Source organism: Lepisma saccharinum, chromosome 4, assembly GCF_977018435.1.
Source record: "Lepisma saccharinum chromosome 4, izLepSacc3.1, whole genome shotgun sequence".
Taxonomy (NCBI): Eukaryota; Metazoa; Arthropoda; class Insecta; order Zygentoma; family Lepismatidae; genus Lepisma; species Lepisma saccharinum.
Genome location: NC_139232.1, coordinates 79,756,660 through 79,780,488, shown reverse-complemented (window position 1 = coordinate 79,780,488; position 23,829 = coordinate 79,756,660). Strand labels below are relative to the sequence as shown.

General features: G+C 37.7%; 1 protein-coding gene across 1 annotated transcript in view; it reads left to right on the top strand.

Moving 5' to 3' along the window:
- Positions 1-17,202, top strand: part of LOC145986623 (putative fatty acyl-CoA reductase CG5065) — a 140,951-nt gene extending 123,749 nt beyond the window's left edge. Inside the window, exons 6-9 of the mRNA XM_083120854.1 lie at positions 4,305-4,497; positions 7,152-7,391; positions 12,382-12,639; positions 13,253-17,202. Coding sequence (XP_082976980.1) covers positions 4,305-4,497; positions 7,152-7,391; positions 12,382-12,639; positions 13,253-13,412 — 851 coding nt within the window. The 3' untranslated portion in view covers positions 13,413-17,202. The remainder of the gene's footprint in view (positions 1-4,304; positions 4,498-7,151; positions 7,392-12,381; positions 12,640-13,252) is intronic.
- The last annotated feature ends 6,627 nt before the right edge of the window (positions 17,203-23,829 follow it).

Sequence of the window (23,829 nt, the reverse complement as noted above, 5' to 3'; positions counted from 1 at the left end):
TCCGTGATATGTAGGATATTGGTAGTGACTAACCCTGGTCTATGACTAAGGAGAAGAGACAAAATGTTTACTTTGTTGCATACATGTCATGTTACAGGCATAGAAAACTATGTACAGGATGAGTGTGTTACTTTGGAACAGGTAGTTTCGAAATAGATAATAAATTGAATAAATGTCACATCACGAAAACACACAGGACAAACTTGGACAAATTTAAATATGAGATGAAACCAGCCTTTGGCCTTCCATTTGAATACGGTGTTTAATGTCCGACCTGGAAAATTGTACACAATTTGTAGAGATACTATATACAGACGAGAGAAGCTCACTAACCTGAACAAACACTTTGACATCACCAAAAACCTTGCATGTAGTCCGACAGAGATCTATATTGCATCAGTATTGTTTCTGAAATGCATTAACAAACCACCTATTACTTAAGTTCAGGAAATACAACTTTATATGCAGATGACACAAGAATCACCATGAAGCTACAAACTACTACATACTAATATTAAAAAAAATATCAGATGAACATAAAATTTGGTTTCTGAGTATAAACTAAAACAAAACAGGGGAAAATACCATTAACATACACAAAATTTGTAAAATTTATAGAGATTTGGATTCAAGAAAATTTTTTGCATCATGAGTATTTAGTGTCGAAGATTAGTTCCGCAAAGGAAAGTTGAAAATAACTTTGAAGAGAGAGTTCAAGAGTACGTGAAACCACTGAACTTGGAAACTATATAAACATTGTACTGGAGTTTATTCCAACAAATTGTTAATCTATGGAACAATATTATGGGGCAACTCAGCTAGTAGTGATAAAATATTATCCCGGAAAAGAAAATTATCTGGATTATGGAAGGAGTCAAGTAAAAGACTCATGTAAAAAGTTATTCAGGAGTCTATGCATTCTACCACTACCATTCATACATATACAGATATTACAACGTCTATACTATGTAAAAACAGAATACGATACAACACTTTTAGGTTCAACAATCATACTCACAACCACTATACTAGAAGCATCTGAAATCATGTGATACCTGAACATAACATATTGTTGATACATGAAAAAGGACCAAAATATAGTAGTTTTCTTCCGTACAACAAACTTCCAAGTAATATAAGAAATATAGAATCACACAATCAAAGAAAGTGAAGAATTATTTGTTAATTCATAGTTTGTATTCAGTTAAAAGAATTATTAAACATGAATTGCACTTAGTAGTTTTGAATATGTGCTCTACAGTCCATTTTATGAACCTCCCTGGCTTAGTAGAAATGTAAATTAATGTGAAATTTTACTATGCTAGAATTTTATTACTATATTTCTACTGTAACATGGTAACACGAAACATGAACTCTCTTGTCGGAGTTATTGGATTAGGAAAGAAACTCTGTGTTCAGTAAAACAATTGATCCTTCAATATTAACCTTTGGTTTTGAAGCTGTGTCTAACTTGGTCCTGTAAAACTGCTGCTGCTGGAAGCCAGTGTGGAAAGCTCTGTTGAAGTCATTTCATGCAGTATTTATTGCAGTCGATCTGCTAGATTTTTCTGGTGACCCCAGTTGATTTCTATTGTTGATGTTTTCTTTTCAGGTGTTGCAGACTGGTTTCCACATGGCACAGTGCTCGTAGTAAAGGGGGATGTGAGGGAATGCTATAATGCTAGCAAGGAAAATTTATGCAAATCGTCCTGTACCTGTCTCATTGTTACCATGTTATTAAACCATAGAAGCATCCTCCCAGCTAGCTTCGAGGATTGAGCAAATATTCCCTAACTAAGAATTTCCATTTTGGGGGCTGAAGCAGCTTAGAGAAAAAAAGTTTATTTTAATTTTTTTTTTATTTATTTATTAATGTGGGCAGAAAAGGAATAATTCCTCTCTAAAGGTACCCAGAGATATATGTGAAGAAGATGTGCTTTCACGTAACGTAGGCAATGAATACTTTCCCAAACGTTGACTTCAGGTCACTGTTACATAGTTTTGTATTTTAGTCTCTTGTTCACCTGAGATCCCGTTGCTAGCTAGAGGCATAGATAACGTGTTTCTTTCTAGCCTCCAGCTTTACTCACACCTATTATCTCGAGACAATAAAGACCATACTGGGAGATAGGTATACCATTACAGAGAAGGCCGAAGTCTCATTCCACACATTTATAATGATGCACAGGACAAATGCGAGGGATTGCAGAAATCAGGAAGGCCATTTCTTCACTCACTCACCTTGCTCAGAATTTGGTTTCCCTACGTCAGTTTCAGGTCATTATAATTCACTATGCAATGACAGCCAATGCACCATAAGACATTGCACCACAGTTTTTTATACTCTGAGGTGCGTGACTCCCAAGTCGATGCAATCCTCCTGCAAAGTTGGAACTGACGTATATGGCGCTGAGCAATGATCGTGGTTTACTTCACCCTTGCCTTTTCGTCTACAGTATATTCAGTGTTGAAAATTGAGAGATGCAAAAATAAGTTTTAAGTCCACTTTAAGCTCACTTAGGATAATTGGGATTGGATATATAGTTCAATATGGAGTCCAAACTAGTAGTGGCTGTTGCATATTCGCACACTCGCACACCCAAATAAATGTGCAATGCAATTATTTTTTATTATATTTATTCACTGAACGTCATTTCTTCAAAACATGAAATGTTTCCGGGTCACATCACCTTCCATTTACTTCCTTACGTTAGTGTTTCTATCTGAGGTTGTCGTGTGTCGAATGAGGTTCACATGAGCAAAATTGCAAAGTGAACACCTCCGTGGAGCTGTTTTCAACAGTGAGTAGAGAAAAGAATTGAGATATAGTACCTACAGGCATGCACTGACTTACCTCTTCATCATGTAGTCTTGCAATCTTTCCATTCCTTGTCGTGTGATGGGGTCGAGAACAGCACACACATCATTGCAAATTGAGGGACTTTCTTTTTAGAAAGAGAATTTTCGATAATATTTCTCTCACCTCACACTGTTCTGAGCATAGCATAGAAATCTGAACGAGGAAAGGATGGGATAGGAAGGGGAAAGCTGATAGCAAAACCACCGTTGTAAACAAAATGTTGCATTGTGACAATGAGCTAACTGCCTTTGCTTAGTATACAGAAAGAAAGAATGTATTTGACGACAAGTTCCGGGTGGATCTGCGAGGGAGAAAGAATGTTGTAAAACATAAACAAAGAAACTCTGATCAAGAAACAGAAGTTGGATGTTTTGCAGTCAACGGTGGAAAAACAGACAGAGATTATTGTTTCAGTCTGTTTTTTGAGAATTGGATCAACAGGTTGCAAATAGAATAGAGCTTTGATGTATGCTCATTTGTGACGTGTAGTGACGAGCATATTCAACGATGTAAGGTCAGATGCGATGAGTGGAATACATTGATACAGAGCTGGAAAAATATTTTTTAAAAATGTTTGAATTAAACCCACTCATAATGACGTAAAAATTGGTGTCATTTAGACGCTGTCACTTGTATTTGAATGTTCAACAAAAATTCTTAATAATCAGAGTGTAATCTTGTATTTTTGTCATAGAACAGTAAATTCAATTTGTTATTCAGTGCATATGAGAATCTGTAACTTACACTATATGCCACTGATTTGAAATAATTTTTGTAAAAGTGTTGGGAAGAACTAGCTGCATTTGATTAGGGTTTTGAGGATCCTCATGACAGTGACTAAATTGAATATGTACATTATAATTCTGCTATCGTCTCATAACTTGGATTTCCAATACAATTAGCAGAAATGGGTGGGAATAATTGGGTGGGGGTGACAACACTTCTTCCAGACGTGAGGCTGAGGTGCACACCCATAGACACAGACCACCAGCTGCCACTGATCCAAACCACTATACTTTCACTAGGAACCAAACTCAAAGCTCACATGATTACAAGACAACAGTGTTAACGAGTAAGCTACCAGGCTGAATCTAAAATTCAATCCTGGCGACATAGATTATAGGCATTGTAATTATATGTTCGATTATCTGAAGTTAGTTCTGCACTTTCCATCACTTGCTGTTGCCTCAGTGATAGGGTCGGGTATTCACATTCTCACCACAGACACTCCAGTTTCAAGTCCTCGTCTGGACATAAGATGCTCCTAATTTCTTTCATGCAATCATCATTCATTCTCATCATGAATTGCTTTAAGAGGCAGAAAAGTAACATTAAATACAAAATACGAATACCTTTCTGCTAGAGGTCTTTAAAAAGTAAAAAAAAAGTATGGAAAGGAGTACACTCTCCATGAACATAGTAAACGAAGTTACTTTCTTTCCAGTGAGTGCTGCATGGAGAGAACCCCTGCCTGGGTGGGTGGACAACCTCAACGGCCCCAGTGGGATGATTGCTGGCATGGGGAAGGGAATCCTCCGCTCCATGTACTGCCACAGAAATCTTGTAGCAGACTTTATTCCCGTGGATGTTGCCACAAACCTAATGATAGCTGTAGCTTGGCACACCGCAACAAGTAGGTAAGGCATTAATTATTTTGTTGGACTATTGGTCATCTGTGAATCATGATACCTTCTTCCATGAATTCTATTTTAATCTTTTTTGCTCTTTCTCATTGTTTTCAGGAGTCCTTGTCTTGAAACCAATTTAAGATTATACCCTAACTGTAGGTACCACTTGATTATCTTAATTGACTTTTTAGAGACTAATTGACATCACCAAAGCAATTAATTTATGTGATAACCTGATAAGTGATATTTAGAAAACTAAATAGATGATTACAGCCAGGGCTGGATTAAGACGAAATTGAGCCTAATGCTTGAAATTTTTGGTGAATAATAAACACAATGACATTATTGTTATGTCACAGTGTAAAGAATAATAGTAACTGTATAATAAGTAACGCTGTGTCTAGGCGTCCGAAATTGGGGTTCCAAATTTCATTCTAAGATTTATTTTCAAGTTAACATAGCAAAAGAAAACTGTTCAGCTTTCGGAAAATTCTCGTCTGTTTTCATCTGGGCCTATTTCAGGAATGGGCCTAATGCTGCAGCATCACTAGCACCCACCTTAATCCGACCCTGATTACAGCTCAAAACCAGACACTAGATAACAATCAAAACTTAATTGTTGATAATAGCCTATTTGAATCAGTTTCTAAATGCAAATATTTATGAGTAAAAAATAAAGTTACATTATAGAGGACGTGCTAAGCAGTCTTGATTCAGGTAACGTATATTACTTCTTGCATTCATAAACTTTTACCTGTTCATCTAATATCAAGGAATCTAATGATTAAAATATACAAAACAGTAATTATGTCTGTAGTTCTGTGTATGGATGTGAAAACATGGTCCACTACACTTAAAGAGAAACATAAATTAAAGGTTTTTGAAAATAAAAATCTAAGCGAAAGATATTTGGCCTAAAATAGATGAAATAACAGGGGAATTGAGAAGCTTACATATCTAATACTGAACTGTGTAATATACAAAAATTAAATCAAGAAGATTGTTGGGTAGGGCATGCAGCACACATAAGATAGGATAGAAATATTTACTAGATACTTGTTGGGAAACTTGATGGTTCAACACCTGTAGGAAGGCCACGGCGAACATGGAGTGTCAATATTAACGTGGACCTGAAGGATATTGGTAAGGATGTTCAAGAGTGGATTGATCATGCCAAGAATAGGGAGAAATGAAAAACGTATGTTGCTGTGGCAATGAAACTTTGCGTTCCAGAAAGTTAGTTAGATTTCTAGAAAGTTAAAGATTTATTAGTGTCGTCAGTCGTGTATTGTATTACACGGGAACCGGAAAAGTGTAACTGAAATACTTATAAAACAGGAATGTTGGCCAAAGTCGACAGTGTTTTGGCTGACAGGGTCAGAGAAAGAAGAAGAAGAAGAAGAAGGATATAAGAGATGTGATTCTTTCTGCATTTAACAATGTGCACTTCACATTTTTGCAGTATTTTGCATCTTAATAGGATGAGTTAGTAGCGACAGTGCCTGAAAAATAAGTGGGGAGGCAGAATAGATGCAAGGGGAGGGGGCAGTTGCATATAGTACAGGGTACAAGAACTAAACCTGTCGGTTTCAAATTACAAATAAAAACAAAACTCTTTTGTGCAATGAAGTCAATTTAATACATGTTGTACTACGTCTCAAAGCATTTTAGGAAAATAACATGAGAGGCAGTTTCATGCAATTATTTGGCAAGTACAGTTCATTTTTTGAATGGCACACCTGTGAGGCATGGCAACTGAATCTGACTGTTTTCAAATCAACACTGAACTAAATGAAAGTTGCTCAAGGTAACAACATTCACCTTAATCTACATGTTCCCAGTCGTAAAACCATTTTACTGTGAGTAAGGAACTTCAAGGAGACGGCATCAGCCATCAGCGATGAAAAGAAAACCTGGTAGACATCGTAAGGTTCGAAATCCCGAGAACATCGAACGAGTTCTGGTCTCTGTTTTGAGGAGTCATTAAAAAAATGAACTGTCATCGTCAAGAAACTGCATGAAACTGCCTCTCATGTTAATTTCCTAAAATGCTTTGAGATGTAGTACAACATGTATTAAACTGACTTCGTTGCATGAAAGAGTTTTGTTTCTACGTATTTCTAACAAAAAACCATCAGGTTTAGTTTACGAACCCTGTATATCCCTAAATACCATACGAAAACTAATTTGGACTAAAACAAAATTTCCTTTTCTAGTTTTCCAGGTTTGCTGAAAGGTGGGGTACGGGTGGGGGCCCAGGTGGCATTTACCTCTTCCTACTCCCCTCTTATCAAACACCACACAGATTCTGGAACATGTTCAATTCCGCTATGTGCATCTCTTTCTCCTGAATTTACATAAAGGAAGTGCTTTCACACCAAGAAAACTGTTCCTTTCTTGTATAATTTATCCCATTCTTTGACAAATGTATGTGTATTAAAAATTTGTAGTATTAACTATACGTGTTGTGTTCCATGGCACATTATCTTTCTTTCTCTCATAGTTGCCCCAGACAAATATTGGTGATCTAGTGCATCATGATTCACAGTTTGAAAACCCCTGTATTAGCTAATTAACATCTATTATTTTTTTAAAATTCTGTAATTAAAAAAAGAATGATGGTTTTGGACAAAACCAAATGAGAATTTTTGGTTCCCTTTCAGGCCTAATAGCATTATGGTCTACAATTGCACATCTGGCAGCATAAATCCTTTGTTTTGGAGAAATGTTGAAGATTACGGCTTCCATTTTGTGAAGAAACACCCTTGTAGTGGAATTCTTTGGTACCCTGGTGGACGCACAAGAGCAACTCGTCTGACAAATGCTTTGTCTGTTTTGGCCTTCCACATGGTACCTGCTTATTTCTTTGACGTACTAGCTAAACTTACTGGAAAGAAGCCTGTGTAAGTATTTTGCTTGCTTATCTTATTAGTTTTTTTTAATATAAACTTTAAGCTAAAAGATTAAAAAATCGGCAACTTACGTGTGTGAGTATGAGATATTTTTCGTACTACGTTTCGGAGGTTACACTACCTCCTTCTTCAGGTTGAAACGTTGTTATTCAGACACCTGACATGGTGCCTCGTCGTGAAAGTGAAGGTTAAGGATTTAGGTTAAAAAGTTGCTTGAAGGACACTTTCTAAAAAAGAGTATGAATTACACATCTAAAACCGCGCAATACTATAAAAACAAAGGAACATCCAAGGCTAAAGTCCGCGAACTGCCGACCAATGCACAGGGTAGGCGAATGCACAGTGTCAGCCCGTACCTGGGGAAAAGGAACTTCCCCTCCTCAAACCTTCCAAACTGGGGCTCGGGAGTCACCAATCCAAGGAGAAGTCGACCTCCACCTCGGCGGCTTTCCTAACCTCAGGAGTAACATGGAAGCCCATTTCGTCCCTAAACACTGCGGCTTTATCCCATTTTTTAAAGAAATTAACCCAGCCGTCTTCTAAATTCCCATCGTCCCTATTAAGCTTATTCCAATTTTCCGCGCATATATAAGCAGCTTCATATACGTTCCTGTCCAATTTATTGTTAACCTCCCTAATAATTTCCCTTTTAGCAATCTTATGACGGTTAACCAATATATGTTCAGACAATCCGGTTTTGGGTATGCCTTCCTTTACGTCCTTATCATGCTCTCCCCACCTGACTTGCATACTTCTCCCCGTTTGTCCCACATATTCCTTTCCGCATTCACACACTATCCTGTACACCCCTTTCCGCTCCTCAGGGTTATTGCGTCTATCCCCCCTCCCTTTCTTATATGATGTAAAGTGCTTTTCAATACTCCGGGGCGCTCTTACCCCACATTTTATTCCGTAACTCCTCACGGACTTTTCAATTTTCTCTGAGACCCCCTTAAAATACGGGATCCCCACGAAACATGTGCCTTTTTCACCGTTTTCTATCCCAGTTTTTTTACCCTCTATGTCATATTGCGATGCTTCTTGCCTAACAATCCTTTTGGCTCTCCTAGCTACTTTTTCCAGGTCGCGGATAGTGTACCCATTCTTTACCCCCACTCTCCTTATCCATTCCCCTTCTTTCCGTTTCTCTTTCTCGTCATTGCACAGTCTTTCGGCGCGAATGTAAAAGTTAAGAAAAACATTTAATTTAGTCCTATTCGAATGTTGGGATCTCTTATGGAGGTACAGCTCTCCAGCTAACGGTTTATGAAAGACCCCCGTAACGATCCGTTGTCCGGTTTTAGTAAGGCATAAGTCAAGAAAGTGGATCTTTCCGTTGACCATATCTTCCCTAGTAAACCCAATCCTGGGGTCCTGCTTCCCCAATTGGTCGAAAATGCTGTCAAGTTTGATTTCATCCCCTATGATGAGGATGTCATCTACATATCTCCCATAATATTTTACCTCCCCCCTCCCCCCTGCATGCTCCATAGCGGTTTTTTCGACGTAGTGCATGAAGATGTTGGCCACAAGACCAGAGATGGGATTGCCCATGGCCAACCCTTCTTTTTGTCGGAAGATTTTATCGTTAACGTAGAAGTAATTGTACCCCGTAATGAGAAAAAACCACCGGACGTACTCCCAGGCGACCAAGATTTCAACGTTTTGGTCAATCAACCATCTATATAAACAATCCCCAGCTTTGTCCCGGGGGACACTGGGGTACAGATTAATAACGTCGAAACTACAGATTACGTCCCGTTCTCCTATGGTGAGATTCTCGATGGTTTCTTTGACCATAAGAGAGTTTTTGACGCTGTACGGGGTGTCCATATCCATTTTTCCCATCCTCTTAATCATTTCTTTAGCTAAACCATATCCTGGATGTGCATACATGGGAATGATTGGTCTGAGGGGTATCCCCTCCTTATGGGTCTTAGGTATCCCAAAGGCCGTAGGAATATTTCCTTCCTTAACCCCCTTAAGTAATTTCTTTTTTTCCGCGCTTCCCAAGGTAAAACTGGTTTCAATGCCTTTTCTGATTTCTCGTTTGATTTTATTAATGGGATTAACTTGGATTTCTTCGTAGTCATTACTTCTAAAGCTATCTTCCAACTTGCTGTGGTATTCCTCTTTCCCAATAATGACCATTTTGTTTTCCTTATCCGATCGAACCAAGTACACATCACTTTGTTTAACCCATTTTTTCACGTTACGAAGACTCCCCCTAAGCTTACTTTCCGTTTTTCCCTTTGATGCCCTATGATTGGTAACGGGGGGGCCTAGTTCCCTTATACTTAGGTGCATTTGTTCATCTATAATGTCACGAATTTTTACCCTGACATTGGATTTATCTTCTTTTTCGTCTAATTTTCCCACTATTTTTTCCGCCGCTATGACGAATTCCTCTTTTTCGAAGTTTTCTTCCCTAATGGCAAACTTATGCCCCATTTTCATAATCCCCGCTAAGGCCTTAGGGGGTTGAAGTTTTGTTAGATTTAGAATATTGGCTTTATTTTCATCCTCTTTGCTGTCCCTATTCTCTCCCTCCTTAACTCCCTCGTTAATTCCCAATTTAATTAATTTCCTCCTAATTGTCTCGATATCTCTTACTTTCGCCTGTTCGACTGTTCTAGAATGACGTTCCTCAATGCGCCCCCATGTCACCTGGTCTAATCGTCCTCCAATTTCCAAATGTAACCTGTAACATTCAGAGTTGAGCCTATCCACCTGTGCATAAGCCTCCCTTACGCATTTCCCCAGCATTCTAAACTGTATTTCCCTCTTTTGATCCTGCCCTTTAAAACTAAGAGGTTGGTACCCCCACTTTAAAAAACTCGGTAAAAAACCTTTCTTCTTACAATGTTTAAGGAAACCTATCCTAATAAGGGTCTTATTAAGCTTAATCCTCAACTTTTCAAATTTGCGCACTTTCCTCCCCGTATCGGAGATCAATAACATACTGGTAAGGTGCGGATTACTCACAATTAAATATAAACTTTAAGCTAAAAGATTAAAAAATCGGCAACTTACGTGTGTGAGTATGAGATATTTTTCGTACTACGTTTCGGAGGTTACACTACCTCCTTCTTCAGGTTGAAACGTTGTTATTCAGACACCTGACATGGTGCCTCGTCGTGAAAGTGAAGGTTAAGGATTTAGGTTAAAAAGATCCACTTTCTTGACTTATGCCTTACTAAAACCGGACAACGGATCGTTACGGGGGTCTTTCATAAACCGTTAGCTTGAGAGCTGTACCTCCATAAGAGATCCCAACATTCGAATAGGACTAAATTAAATGTTTTTCTTAACTTTTACATTCGCGCCGAAAGACTGTGCAATGACGAGAAAGAGAAACGGAAAGAAGGGGAATGGATAAGGAGAGTGGGGGTAAAGAATGGGTACACTATCCGCGACCTGGAAAAAGTAGCTAGGAGAGCCAAAAGGATTGTTAGGCAAGAAACATCGCAATATGACATAGAGGGTAAAAAAACTGGGATAGAAAACGGTGAAAAAGGCACATGTTTCGTGGGGATCCCGTATTTTAAGGGGGTCTCAGAGAAAATTGAAAAGTCCGTGAGGAGTTACGGAATAAAATGTGGGGTAAGAGCGCCCCGGAGTATTGAAAAGCACTTTACATCATATAAGAAAGGGAGGGGGGATAGACGCAATAACCCTGAGGAGCGGAAAGGGGTGTACAGGATAGTGTGTGAATGCGGAAAGGAATATGTGGGACAAACGGGGAGAAGTATGCAAGTCAGGTGGGGAGAGCATGATAAGGACGTAAAGGAAGGCATACCCAAAACCGGATTGTCTGAACATATATTGGTTAACCGTCATAAGATTGCTAAAAGGGAAATTATTAGGGAGGTTAACAATAAATTGGACAGGAACGTATATGAAGCTGCTTATATATGCGCGGAAAATTGGAATAAGCTTAATAGGGACGATGGGAATTTAGAAGACGGCTGGGTTAATTTCTTTAAAAAATGGGATAAAGCCGCAGTGTTTAGGGACGAAATGGGCTTCCATGTTACTCCTGAGGTTAGGAAAGCCGCCGAGGTGGAGGTCGACTTCTCCTTGGATTGGTGACTCCCGAGCCCCAGTTTGGAAGGTTTGAGGAGGGGAAGTTCCTTTTCCCCAGGTACGGGCTGACACTGTGCATTCGCCTACCCTGTGCATTGGTCGGCAGTTCGCGGACTTTAGCCTTGGATGTTCCTTTGTTTTTATAGTATTGCGCGGTTTTAGATGTGTAATTCATACTCTTTTTTAGAAAGTGTCCTTCAAGCAACTTTTTAACCTAAATCCTTAACCTTCACTTTCACGACGAGGCACCATGTCAGGTGTCTGAATAACAACGTTTCAACCTGAAGAAGGAGGTAGTGTAACCTCCGAAACGTAGTACGAAAAATATCTCATACTCACACACGTAAGTTGCCGATTTTTTAATCTTTTAGCTTAAAGTTTATATTTAATTGTGAGTAATCCGCACCTTACCAGTATGTTAGTTTTTTTTATTTCCTCATAGAACGTAAGTTTATATAATTACTTTAATTTTTATCTACCTTCTCCTTTCCTTGTATCATTATCATAATGATGATGGAAGTATGAATTGAAAAAGAGATGATTAAATTGGAGATAAAAATACTAAAATTCAACTAAGGTGACTAAAAACTCATACAGGGAAATCTAATTTTCAACTACAGATTCTCCACAAAGCTGTTGCTTCTAAGAATGACCTTAAAAAAATCAAATAAATTCATTATTTTTTTATAACAATATCCACCCTTTTAAATCAAATGATATAGGCACATTGTCTTGTGCTTGTGATGTTCTTTTGAATTTCTCAAATCACAGATAAAAACTGTACACACCTTGGATAGTGTAAAAGCTTGGTATTTTGAACCCATTAATAATTTTAATTAAGATTATGCTTTTTTGAAACATAGTTTATATTGATTACTTTTTTTTCTTTGAACAGGATGGTAAAGATTCAGAAGAAGCTACAGCGTGCAGTGTCAGCTTTAGAATTTTTCACTACACATGAATTTAGATTCTCTAATAATAATGTGTTTGAACTTATGAAACTCCTGGACAAAAACGACAGCAAAACATTCAACTTTGACATAAATGATTTGGACTGGGCTTCCCATATGGAGACCTTTGTGATTGGAATTAGAAAGTTCATTCTGAAGGAAGATGCTAAAACTTTCCAGATTGCAAAGAAACAGCTTCAAAAGTAAGTGTATTTAATCTTTAATAATTTTTAGCATTGTTAGTTACTGTCAAATTTTCAGTATCTATAAAAAAAATACTATAGATTATCATTTGATTAAAGATTCACTCGTGGAATGAAATTAATTAGAAGACTTCAGTACTATGAGTTACACTAAGCATTGTAATTAGTTATATAATAAGGATGAATCCATCCCTATAGGTAGGTGGGTGTCTTTGGTAAATAATGAAAATTGTTCCAATGAATTTAAGAGAGCTTAGTTTCTTTGTTCTAAACTTAATAATAATAATATAGATAATAAATAGTGTAATATGTAGTAAATTGTTGGCCTCTGCTTTCATCAAAGTGATTAATGCTAGTAATGTAAAATAACCAAACAAGAAATATTAACATAATAAACAATCAATTTACATTCAATAATTTGTGTTTGTGCATTGTGGCTTGTTATAACTTTAGCTTTTGATGGGAATGAATACAATGAAAACTCATAATAAACAATTAATTTATATATGTGCTCTAGCCCACATGGTGTAAACAGATATGTAAGTAGAAATGTTAAAGCTACATCAGTATGCAGAAAACAGTTGATGGTTTTGTTTTCACTTTATTTTTCTAGATTGTACTACTTACACATCTTGACCCAGATTGTCCTGGCTGCTGCTGCTTGGAAATTGCTCACGTTCAGATGGAGGGCAGCTCAACAAGGCTGGAATGCTCTCATGGACTGGTCGATGCGGGTGTACCGCATGGTTCCTTCTGTCGGACAGCTATTATGAAAGTGACACAAGGTTGATATCTGATTTCAATTTTGGTCATGCAAAAGATATATTTGCATTGCAGCAAAAATTGAGTTAAACATGATCTCGGAAATTGTGTATCTGCCATTCCTTTGCATTGCAAGTGTGAAATGGCAAATGCTTGATTGAAATAAGAACATGGTGAGCACTGAACACACACACACACACACACACACACACATACACACAAACAAGTATTATGATGCACTTTGTTTCCTCAATATATGAATGCAGGAAAAGAGAACAAACTATAAAATAACCACAAAGTACTATCAAAACAAAACTAGACAAGACTAATAAAAGCTCTTAAACACATGTAATTTAAATTAGACCCCATCCACTTCAAAGTATTCCTTCTGACGCAATCCGATCACTTTTACACAGTTTCAAGTACTCTCGAGGATTTTTTATTAATTGAAATCATGTAGCAAAGTTACAAACTGCTTTATCTGGTAAATAAGGAGGATGTTACACTGCAAGTTGTCAAAAACCCTTGTGCTTTGAAAATTTCATTGGCAAAATCATTGTTGTTGTGAAGAAGTCAGTTCCAGTTGTGCTACAGTTTCACACTTTTGTGATGAACATTCTGTAAACTGCTTCAACTCTAACTGGGAGGATGAATTCCCAATGCAGCCTTCTCTTCACATTCTCGACATGCCTCGTTTTCTCATCATCATCATGCTGTGACTTTTTGGTACTTTAAACACTGGGTTTGCCCCATGACCGTTATTTCAGTTTTGATTACGTGCATTCAGAGATTTTATGCAACATTTAGAATCCATGGAGAAATAAGAGAGTAGCATTAACACATATCCCCCAAAATGTAGCAAAATTTTAATAATTGTTTCTTTGAGATAAGAAAAATTTATGTGCATGCAAAAGATAAAATAATATTAGTACTGAAAATTTTAAATGGGTACATTATTACTTCTTTAGAGCTATCCAAGTTCTGTGCATGTCAAGATGCATTTGAAACTTCTTAAACAGTACTTAAAATTTAATTTTATCAGTTTGAAGTAAATTGTTCATATGTTTTTACTTAATTCAATCATACTCAATGGCTTTTCTAAATGTTTTGTTGAATTCAGATGGTACTTGCAACAGTGGAGATCAATGAACTGAAGGATTCATCAAATTAAATATTTAAATTCTCTTTTCACACACCTTTATTGTTAGTATTAAAAAACTAATAATAATAATAAAAAATAAAAACTAAGTGCCAATACTGCTGCCAATGTATCGGAATCAGCCGATAATGGTGATATATCGGTATACAGCCAATACTTTTTTGGTATTTTGATCATTCATGAGTGTGACACTCTCGTGGAGCATAATTATCCTGGAAGTTATGCAAACGTCAATTATGTTGAAAAAGCAGGCATTTTTATATTCTGCGGTAATTTTTTAATATTTTAAATCGAAGCTTTTAGTTGGAGTGGAATAGTACTCACCCACTAATATTAGTCAATATTTTGAATGACTAGTAATTGTTACAAACTTCAAGCATCAATATCGGTGGAAATCGGTCAAAGGGTAGGTATCGATATGCATATCAGTTCAGTAGCATCGGCTCAGCATAACTAAAACAATATTTAATGAAGCAGGAATGTTTTGGTGACATAAAACACCACCTTGTCAAGTAAGGAAAAGAAAATACGGGGAGTATCATAATAGAGTAAACAACTTTAAGAATTTATTTCGACTAAACTATGTGGAATACAACAATTATATTTTTGTGTGTATCAATCAGTAACACTTCAAGTTTCTATGAATGTCTTACAAATGGCTACAAATGTTCAATGTGGCTTCCATCAGTTGTGCGACACACATCCCATCAAAATTTTATTTATTGCCACACTTTTTTGAAGAACTCCTTCCCCACAAAACAAGGGAGTATCTTATTCTCTCCTTTAGCTGTTGAATGTTCTGCAGCATAGGTGGCACATACACTTTGTCTTTCACAAAGCCCAAAATGCAGAAGTCTAGGGGTGTAAGGAATGGGAACTTTAAGACACAGCCTGCATTTTCTGCACATGTGGAAGTCGCCATTTTCTTTAACACTACACCACCCCAAAAATGATCATGTTTACAAAAGTCTTGTGAATGAAAAAAAAACTTCAAGATTTTCTCATTGTTACACAACACAACTCGTTGTTGTGTTTCAGATATTTTTTTTAAATAATAAACCTGATAAGTTGTTTACTCTATTATGATACACCAGTGGCGGTCGGCGGCAACTATGATGGGTAGTGCCAACGTGATCAAGAAATAAAAAACTAAACAAAAACTCTGCAATGCCCACCCCCTGCCCCCTTCTTGAGGTTGCGCCACTGGCCACGATATTTATCCTTGTTTGGTAACGTGAAAAACAGTGTGTGTTTAAGTAATAACGCACTAATCCAATTCATCTTCACTCACTAACCTATCTTTATACACTACAGGACCACTAAAAACACAACAATTACAAGAGGAAGGGAAAAACAAATCTTCTCACCTTCTCCTCCCCCATGCACACGTATTCCAACTGGATGTCGAAAATATCCTAGACATTTGTTGTAAAAAGAAATTGTTGAAATGCCAAAGGAAACTCGCATCACCATAGGATTTTTTACTTTTATATTTTTAAAAAAGTATGGAACAAAATGTTCATTTAACTTTGGGAAAATACTAGGTTCGTTTCTCCAAAAAATAGGCAGAAAAGTAGATAGTACCTTTCTCATGAATTATTTCCCCAATGGGTCTTACAAATCAGTCGTATTTAGTGACTTATCTCTGAAGGTAGCAACTGTGTCAACACTGTGAAAGTTCCCTCGCCGTGCTAGGCAAAAATAGGCACGGCTGGTGTCTTATGGGCTAACCCCACCCTCTGCCACTTTGTTCCCAGCTCATGGTGGAAATGTTCCATGCTGGGCCTTCTTCAACCCTCTGCACATGTGTCAACTTGGTTAGGCCAGCTCTTGGGCAGCTCAGACTGTTGCCTCGTGAGGGTACGAAACAGCTGGCGATGCAGTGAGCAGGTTGGGGCGGTCATCACGTCATCTTGACCGATTGCAAGATTCGAATCTCCTTGTCTGTAAACTATCAATGTATTAATTTAACAATACTTGGGCGAGGTATGCCTTTCTTCTGAGGGTAGTGCCATGGCACGGCGGCTCTCCCCCTGTGATACACTGTATATGAGGAACGAAAATACAAAGAGGATGTATTTCTTTTTTTAAAATTTACACAGATGCTAACACAATCGCTTTATTCCACTTACAATTCTCTTTTGGTTTTCTACACAGAATAAATTTTCACCATGTTCTAGTTTCAAGCAAGCTGCACAAACTCAAAATAGGTAAGCATAGTAGTTTTAATTTCTACGCACTGAACATTTAAAAAAAAAAATTGTAACGAACTGTTTGCATAAATATCCTTAGGACCATGCTAGTTTACAATTATTATTTCTTGTTCTGGTTTGACACTTTTGAAGCAGGTATGTATATTTGTGTACCTAAGCATAAGTGGTCACGTAACTTCTTACATTTTATACTCTGGGTGTAAATATGTATTTGTATCTACTTTCAATTTAAGTTGCTTATTGTACAAGTGCAATATTGTAAAAAAATTAAAGAAATTATTGTATATAAATCTGTATGTATGAATGTAATGTATGATATTTTCAATTGATGTCCTTTTAATTCTCATGTTGGGTTTGGAGTCATCAATATTGCCTATTGTATAAATGTAAATGTATTCAAAGTCATAAAACATTTTTCCACAAACTGAATCTCTTTGTAATTTCTTAAAAGGTTCACATAACCACATCTTGCAAATATTAAACAAAACATAAGTCACTATTTTTGTATGATTTACAAGTTCTTTACAAATGTTTTGGATCCATTATCCTTTTAATAATTTTTAATGCCATTTTTGTCTTTAATGTGATTTTTGGACACCCCTAAGGAAAGATGTGGTAACGGGTCTGAAATGCCAGAATTGGCAAAAGACTTGTAAACCACAGGCAAATAGAGACTTATGTTTCATTTAATAATGAGTTTATTTTCCAAAAATATAGGGTGAATCAACATTCATTTATCCTTTTAAAACATTCATTATGAATTTTAACATACAGGGGGTGGCAACTGAACCTGACAGCTTTTAATTACAAATAATAACAAAACTCTTTCATGCAACAAAATCAATTTAATACATGTTGTTGTACATCTCAAAGCATTTTAGGAAAATATCATGAGTGCAGTTTCATACAGTTTTTTGACAAGGACAGTTCATTTTTTGAATAGCTCTCCTATGAGGTGGCTGCCATTACTGCAAACACATTCTTGTAGACATTCTCTAAAGCTTCGCATAATTCGGTGAAAATTTAAATTATTGTGCAATATTTGGCGAACACTGTGGTCTGACAACTCCAGACTAATGGCATGTTTCCGTGCTGAGCAGCGAGGACTCCTCTAAACAGAGACCCGAACTTGTTTGATGTTCTCATGAATGTGAACCTTACAATGTCCATCAAGTGTTCTATTCATTGCTGATGCCATCTCCATGAAGTCCCTTACACACAGTAACATGGTATTTCGACTGGGAGCATGTGAATGTCATTACTTAGTGCAACTTCCATTCAGTTGATTTAAAAATCGTTAGGTTCAGTTGCCGTACCTTCTATATGAACTTGAAAAACAACAATTTGTGTGCTATTTGTCTCAAAATCAACAAGATAATAATTTCTTGGAAATAACCCTTGCTCAATGTCATCCATCTCATTTGATGCAGTCAAGGGCACACATTATCCTAAGTGTGACTGGCAATTGCATTCATAATCCTCTGCTTCATGATGTCTAAATTTCGTGCTCGTGTTGAAAATACTTTAATATTTCAGAAAAATAAGATAAGTGCTAAGGTCTGGAACATACACATATCTCCCAATGTCAAAATGTATATTTTTTTATGTAGTCGACGCACTAATAATGATGATGAATTGCAATAAAGTGTGTATGTTCTAAATTGAGCATGCAACAACGCTTAATTTGTCTTGGACAATATTACTAAAATCCTTTCACCTTAGCATCCAGAGAAAACACATAGTTGGAAACAGGCATTGACAAATTTAGTTCTTCAACGTCGATGTCTACAGTGTTTCAAAGGCAACAGATCCCGCTGCAGTAGCACTGACAGAGACGATTCCACACAGGTGAAACAGCGATAGCAAAACATCAGGTTAGGCCAGGCCAGGCCAGGCCAGCTCGGTAGCTCAGTGGTAGAGCAATGGCACAGTATGCCAGAGACCCGGGTTCAAGTCCTGGTCGAGCCTTGCATTCTTCGCTGAAAAATTCTACGAGTACATCTCCTGTGTGTATCTAATTTAAAGAAATAACATGTCTACGCTGGGAGGATCCAGGCAACGTTGACATCTACAGTGCTTCAAAGGCAACAGATCCTGTTGCAGTAGCACTGACAGAGTGCCTAATTTAAAGAAAATATGGAAGTTCTGTATTGGACACTCAATTCTACAACCCAACTCATTTTTTCCTTTACGAATTAATTGAAACTTATTTCTGTTATTGACTGTGAAGATTGCTTTTTTCTGATTTGAAATGAATAATGCCAACTTTCAAGGAGGAGGGGTGGGGGTCAAGTGACTGGTTTGATCTTTACCATTGGGATACTCATGGTCATGGTATTTGCTAGTCCATGGAGATCACATCATTATTTTAATACCAGGTGCTTCAAAAGTAATTGAGGGGTTACCAAATTTTATTGTAAGTAAACTATTGAACTTTCATTAATGAAACCCGTCCGGAACAAACGAGGAATGCAAACAGTTTGTGTGTTCTTAAGCTGAGAGTTCACATTCCTGCCAATAGCTGACACGCACATCACTCGCAGTGTTTTAGTCCTCAAGATCACCAGACCTTACACCAAGTGACTTCCTTTTGTGAGGTGTCATCAAAGACAGGGCATCGTCCCACCGATGCCGCACGATATCACAGACCTACGAGAGCGTATCATCATAGCGATAGATGCTATCGACAGGCCCATGTTGATGCGAGTGTGGCAAGAACTAGACTATCTTGTCAATGTGTGCCGTGGAATCCGTCGTGCACACATTAAACATTTCTGGTGCGTAAAAAAAAAAAAACCTTTTTGCATTCCTCATTCGTTGTGGACTGGTTTCATTAACGTACGTTCAATACTTTACTTGTAATAAATTTTTGTAACCCCTCAATTATTTCTGAAACACACTATATCAAAAGAGTTTTCATCACTCATTGACACATCAATGCACAGCTGAAATCTACGGACCTAGAAAGTTTAAATGTCTCTTGCAGGTCTGGGTAACCAAAGCCTGTTCCAAGACTACAAAAATTGATCATTCCATTGGCGATATGGTCTTCCTAAATTTATTTCTCCTTTTGGCCTATAATTTATTAACCTTCAAGGCAAATGGCTATCTGTCATCATCAGAACATGTTGATTCCACTTTAACAGATATTTTCCAATTTCTTTCATCATTGCTTCAACCTTCCATTTATTTCGGATTTGTTCTTCACTTCTAATTTTGTTTTGTAAGGTTACTTCACTTAAAGACTGAAAAATCTCATTTGTGAACAATTTATTCTAGTTATATCATGTTGATGAAGAGCCCAACATTCGATGCCATATAGAAATTATTTTCCAACTTAATGGTTCATAATTCATGATGAAAGTTGTGCGAATTACACACAAATTTAATATAAATATATTAATAACTTACGTTTTGCGAGTATCTATGTTGCTCCTGCGACGTTTCGGGACGCAACTGCTCCCTTCCTCAGGCTGTTCACGTTTAGGTTATATATAATTCATAACTACGTCGACCTCTCCATAGGTACAGGATATAGGATTGGTAAAAGGTGTGTGGTTAAAAAACAATAAAAATCTAAAACCCATTACAGGTGCACGTCATAGTACCATGCTGTTTCCCCGATTAGAAACTGCTCCTTGCAATGTTAAAACTTAAAAACTGTGAATAGCCACGGCCTGTGTGTGCTGCATTTGCAATATTCCAAAGTTTCCTCATAGAGCGTGAGGTCTGGTGCCTCCCCTCTCTTTCTCCTCTATTTCCCCTCCATTCCCCCCACTCCTCCTCCATTCCAGTTCACGTCAAGTCTAGCGAATTATATATAACCTAAACGTGAACAGCCTGAGGAAGGGAGCAGTTGCGTCCCGAAACGTCGCAGGAGCAACATAGATACTCGCAAAACGTAACTTATTAATATATTTATATATATGGTTCATAATCTTTGCTATAAATGCTAATATGTTATACATTGAGATAGTGTATTATTCTATCTTGGCAATGTGGCTTGAATTGGACAATTTGGTTTAAATTATTCATTTTGAAGTTTATCATCTGATAAATAAGTACATAAATATAACAATGTGGGTGTAGCTGAGGGTGCGTCGCTGGTTTAGTACATATTACTTGTTCACAATGGTCACTTCAAATTTGGTTTTTCACAACAGTAGAGATGAATGATGACTGATTGAATATGTTTATCTAACATCACATTTGTCCCCCACCATGGCTGTGTTGTCTAAGGCATCATGCTTTGGGCTCTGGCTATTGGACGCATGCAGTCTCCTGGGATAAGTGCAACAACTTTTCTCCTGAGATTTCAGCCAGTGTATGGGACCGATGGCCACCCACCATCGCGAGGAAATTGGGAAGCTACAAATGAGTAGCATAATCGGGTCACAGAAACTTACATAAATGACTGGGGGTTCGTCGTGCTGACCGCACGTCACCCCGTATATGATTGGATGATCTCCAATCTTGGGTGTGAGTGAGTGCAGTAGGATCAGATCAGGGTCGATTCCTCCATGTAGGAAGTGAGGAACTTCCTACAGTTTATTTATACTTATTTCAAGTTCTCTACTTTTTAGGAGTTTAATGCTAGTTATAAAATTATGAATTTGCGTATTGTGTGTGTTACTCACTATATAATATATATAATACTAAATTAGTATAAAATTTTGAAATTACTTACGTGAGTGAGTATGAAGATTTAAAAACAATGTTTCAGGGTACAACTGTCCCCTTCATCAGGTTCATATACTCTTTAGGCACTAATCATAATGCCACGTCACTAAGTGTTAAAAAAAAGGATTTGGTTAAAGGTATTGGTTAAGAAACACTTGAAACAATCCCTGACAACATTCCTGTCTAAAAACAACCAGTAAAAAATCCCATTTTAAAAAGTTCCCCATTTCGTAAAGTACGGACGCGATAAGAAGCGGCGTGCAATCAGAATGCAGAATGGCAGAACATGACCAAATTCTGTCTCCTCGTTGGCTGCCATGTGATTGGGGGGTTTCTACGTTGCCACGTTCGCACAAACACACGGACAGGCTAGTCAGCTGTTGGCAAGCTCGGGAAAAAAACTTCACGCGAAATTAAGCACGTACGTATCAGTATGCTAATATGTGTTATTTCCATCGTAAAGTGATAAATTAATGAATCTAGAAGTTTGAATCTGAAGTTTCTTGTAGGTTGATGTTAAATTTCCCTGTGAATTTAGATTCTGGCAAGCATGAAACATTTTATCTTCCTGCCCTACACAGCAACTGAAAGCCTTCACTGAAAGAACCTTTGTTGTGTTTTTATTATGGTACATTGCAAGCATCAGCTACCGGCATATTTTTACTTATGTTGTATCGTATCACAATTACCAACAAAAGAAAATGCGTCTTGTGTTATGAACAACACTGTGGCAAATCGTTCTCCTTTGATTTCATGCTGCCTCTCTTTGCCTTCTTTGTCACACCGCGATTGTTGAAGCTTCAGAACGTACAAATGAAATGTATTTCTTGAAAATTAGGGCAAATTACGTACAACTTTGTTTCGTTAACACGTTTTTAAATTATATTTTGAGAACCTACAAAATTGACCTCTAAAACAGAATTTTACAGAACTGAGTTACTGTATTACGGAGAAGAATTTATCAAGAACAAATCAATTGTGTGTGAATTGATTGATTGAGTTGGTGTTTTAAAGTTCACTTTATGCACACTACGGCTAATCTGGAATGGACCTACAGTTGGAAGTGGGATCCGAACCACTATGAGCCTCGACAGGGTATCAAACCCAGGACTACTTGATTACAAGGCGACAACACTTACCCTACCACTGTGCCATCGGGGAGGCACATGTGGGTGTGTGAAGTGAGATAATTTGGGAGCTATATGAGAACACAGGCTCTGGCAATACAGAGTTCAATAAATTACAACGAAACGCTTGGCAATTGCTCGATTTCCTTAACATTAGTGATACATTTGGTACATGTGTTATTAATGCTTTGAGCTACCTGTATGTAAAAACATAAAAAGTGAATGAAAGAACAGAAGTAGTAGTTAAAGAATCAGTTGTTTTTGCTTACCGGCTACCATTGCAGTGGCGCTATCCCGAGATCATCTTCATTGTTGGTTGGTAAAGGAACATCTTCATCTGAGCTACTACTGTCACTGCTGTCTTCCCGCCCAAGTGAAATTACAAAATCCTCCATTTGCTGCTCTTCAACTCCCTCCTTTTCCCATGCTTCGGAAATAATCTTCCTTGTGTGTTCTATAGCCGAACACCATCTATCTGCTGTCACATCCCCGATAGCCTGTTCTGTCAATTGCAAAATTTTAGATGGTGTAAAAGGTGGCAAAGTGTTACCTCTGTGCTACCAGCCCTTTGACCTGTGCCCAAATAAGTTCGATTGCATTGTACATACAATGATAAGGCGGGAGACGGACCACCGTATGTCCCGCTTCTTCTGCAAGCTTGTCTATTTGATATATGGGGAACTGGGGTTTGTGTAACATAAGGAGCTGCAGTAGTTCAGCCTTCCTCATGTTTCTGTGGGCTCGCGAAAATCCTGAAGTAGGTCAATCCGGCAACAGCACGTCGCTACCAGAGTAGGTGGTTCCACGCCGCTTGCTAGCGCGTCCCGACTGTAAGTGACCTCTTAGAAACGGGGTCTTATAAAATCGATAAAACATGTTCAGTTGCACAGCCAGCAATGGCGAACAACTCCAGTTTGAGAAGTCGTGACGGATATTTCCCCTCTTTCACTGATCCTCCATTACAGCACCATTCCAACTTGAACTCCCGTTCCACACCGGCCGCTCGGACAAGGATGACATTAGAGGAGTCCCCAAAACCGGGTTATCCGAGCATATAATCATGAGCGGACATAAAATCATAAAGAAAGAGGTTATCAGAAAAGAAAACAAAAAATTGAATAGAAATGTCTACGAAACAGCGAACATTTGCACTGGGAGGAATATAAAACTTAACAGGGATGATGGTAATTTGGAGGAAGGATGGGTAAAACTTTTCAAAAAATGGGACAGAGCAATGAAAAAAGAACGA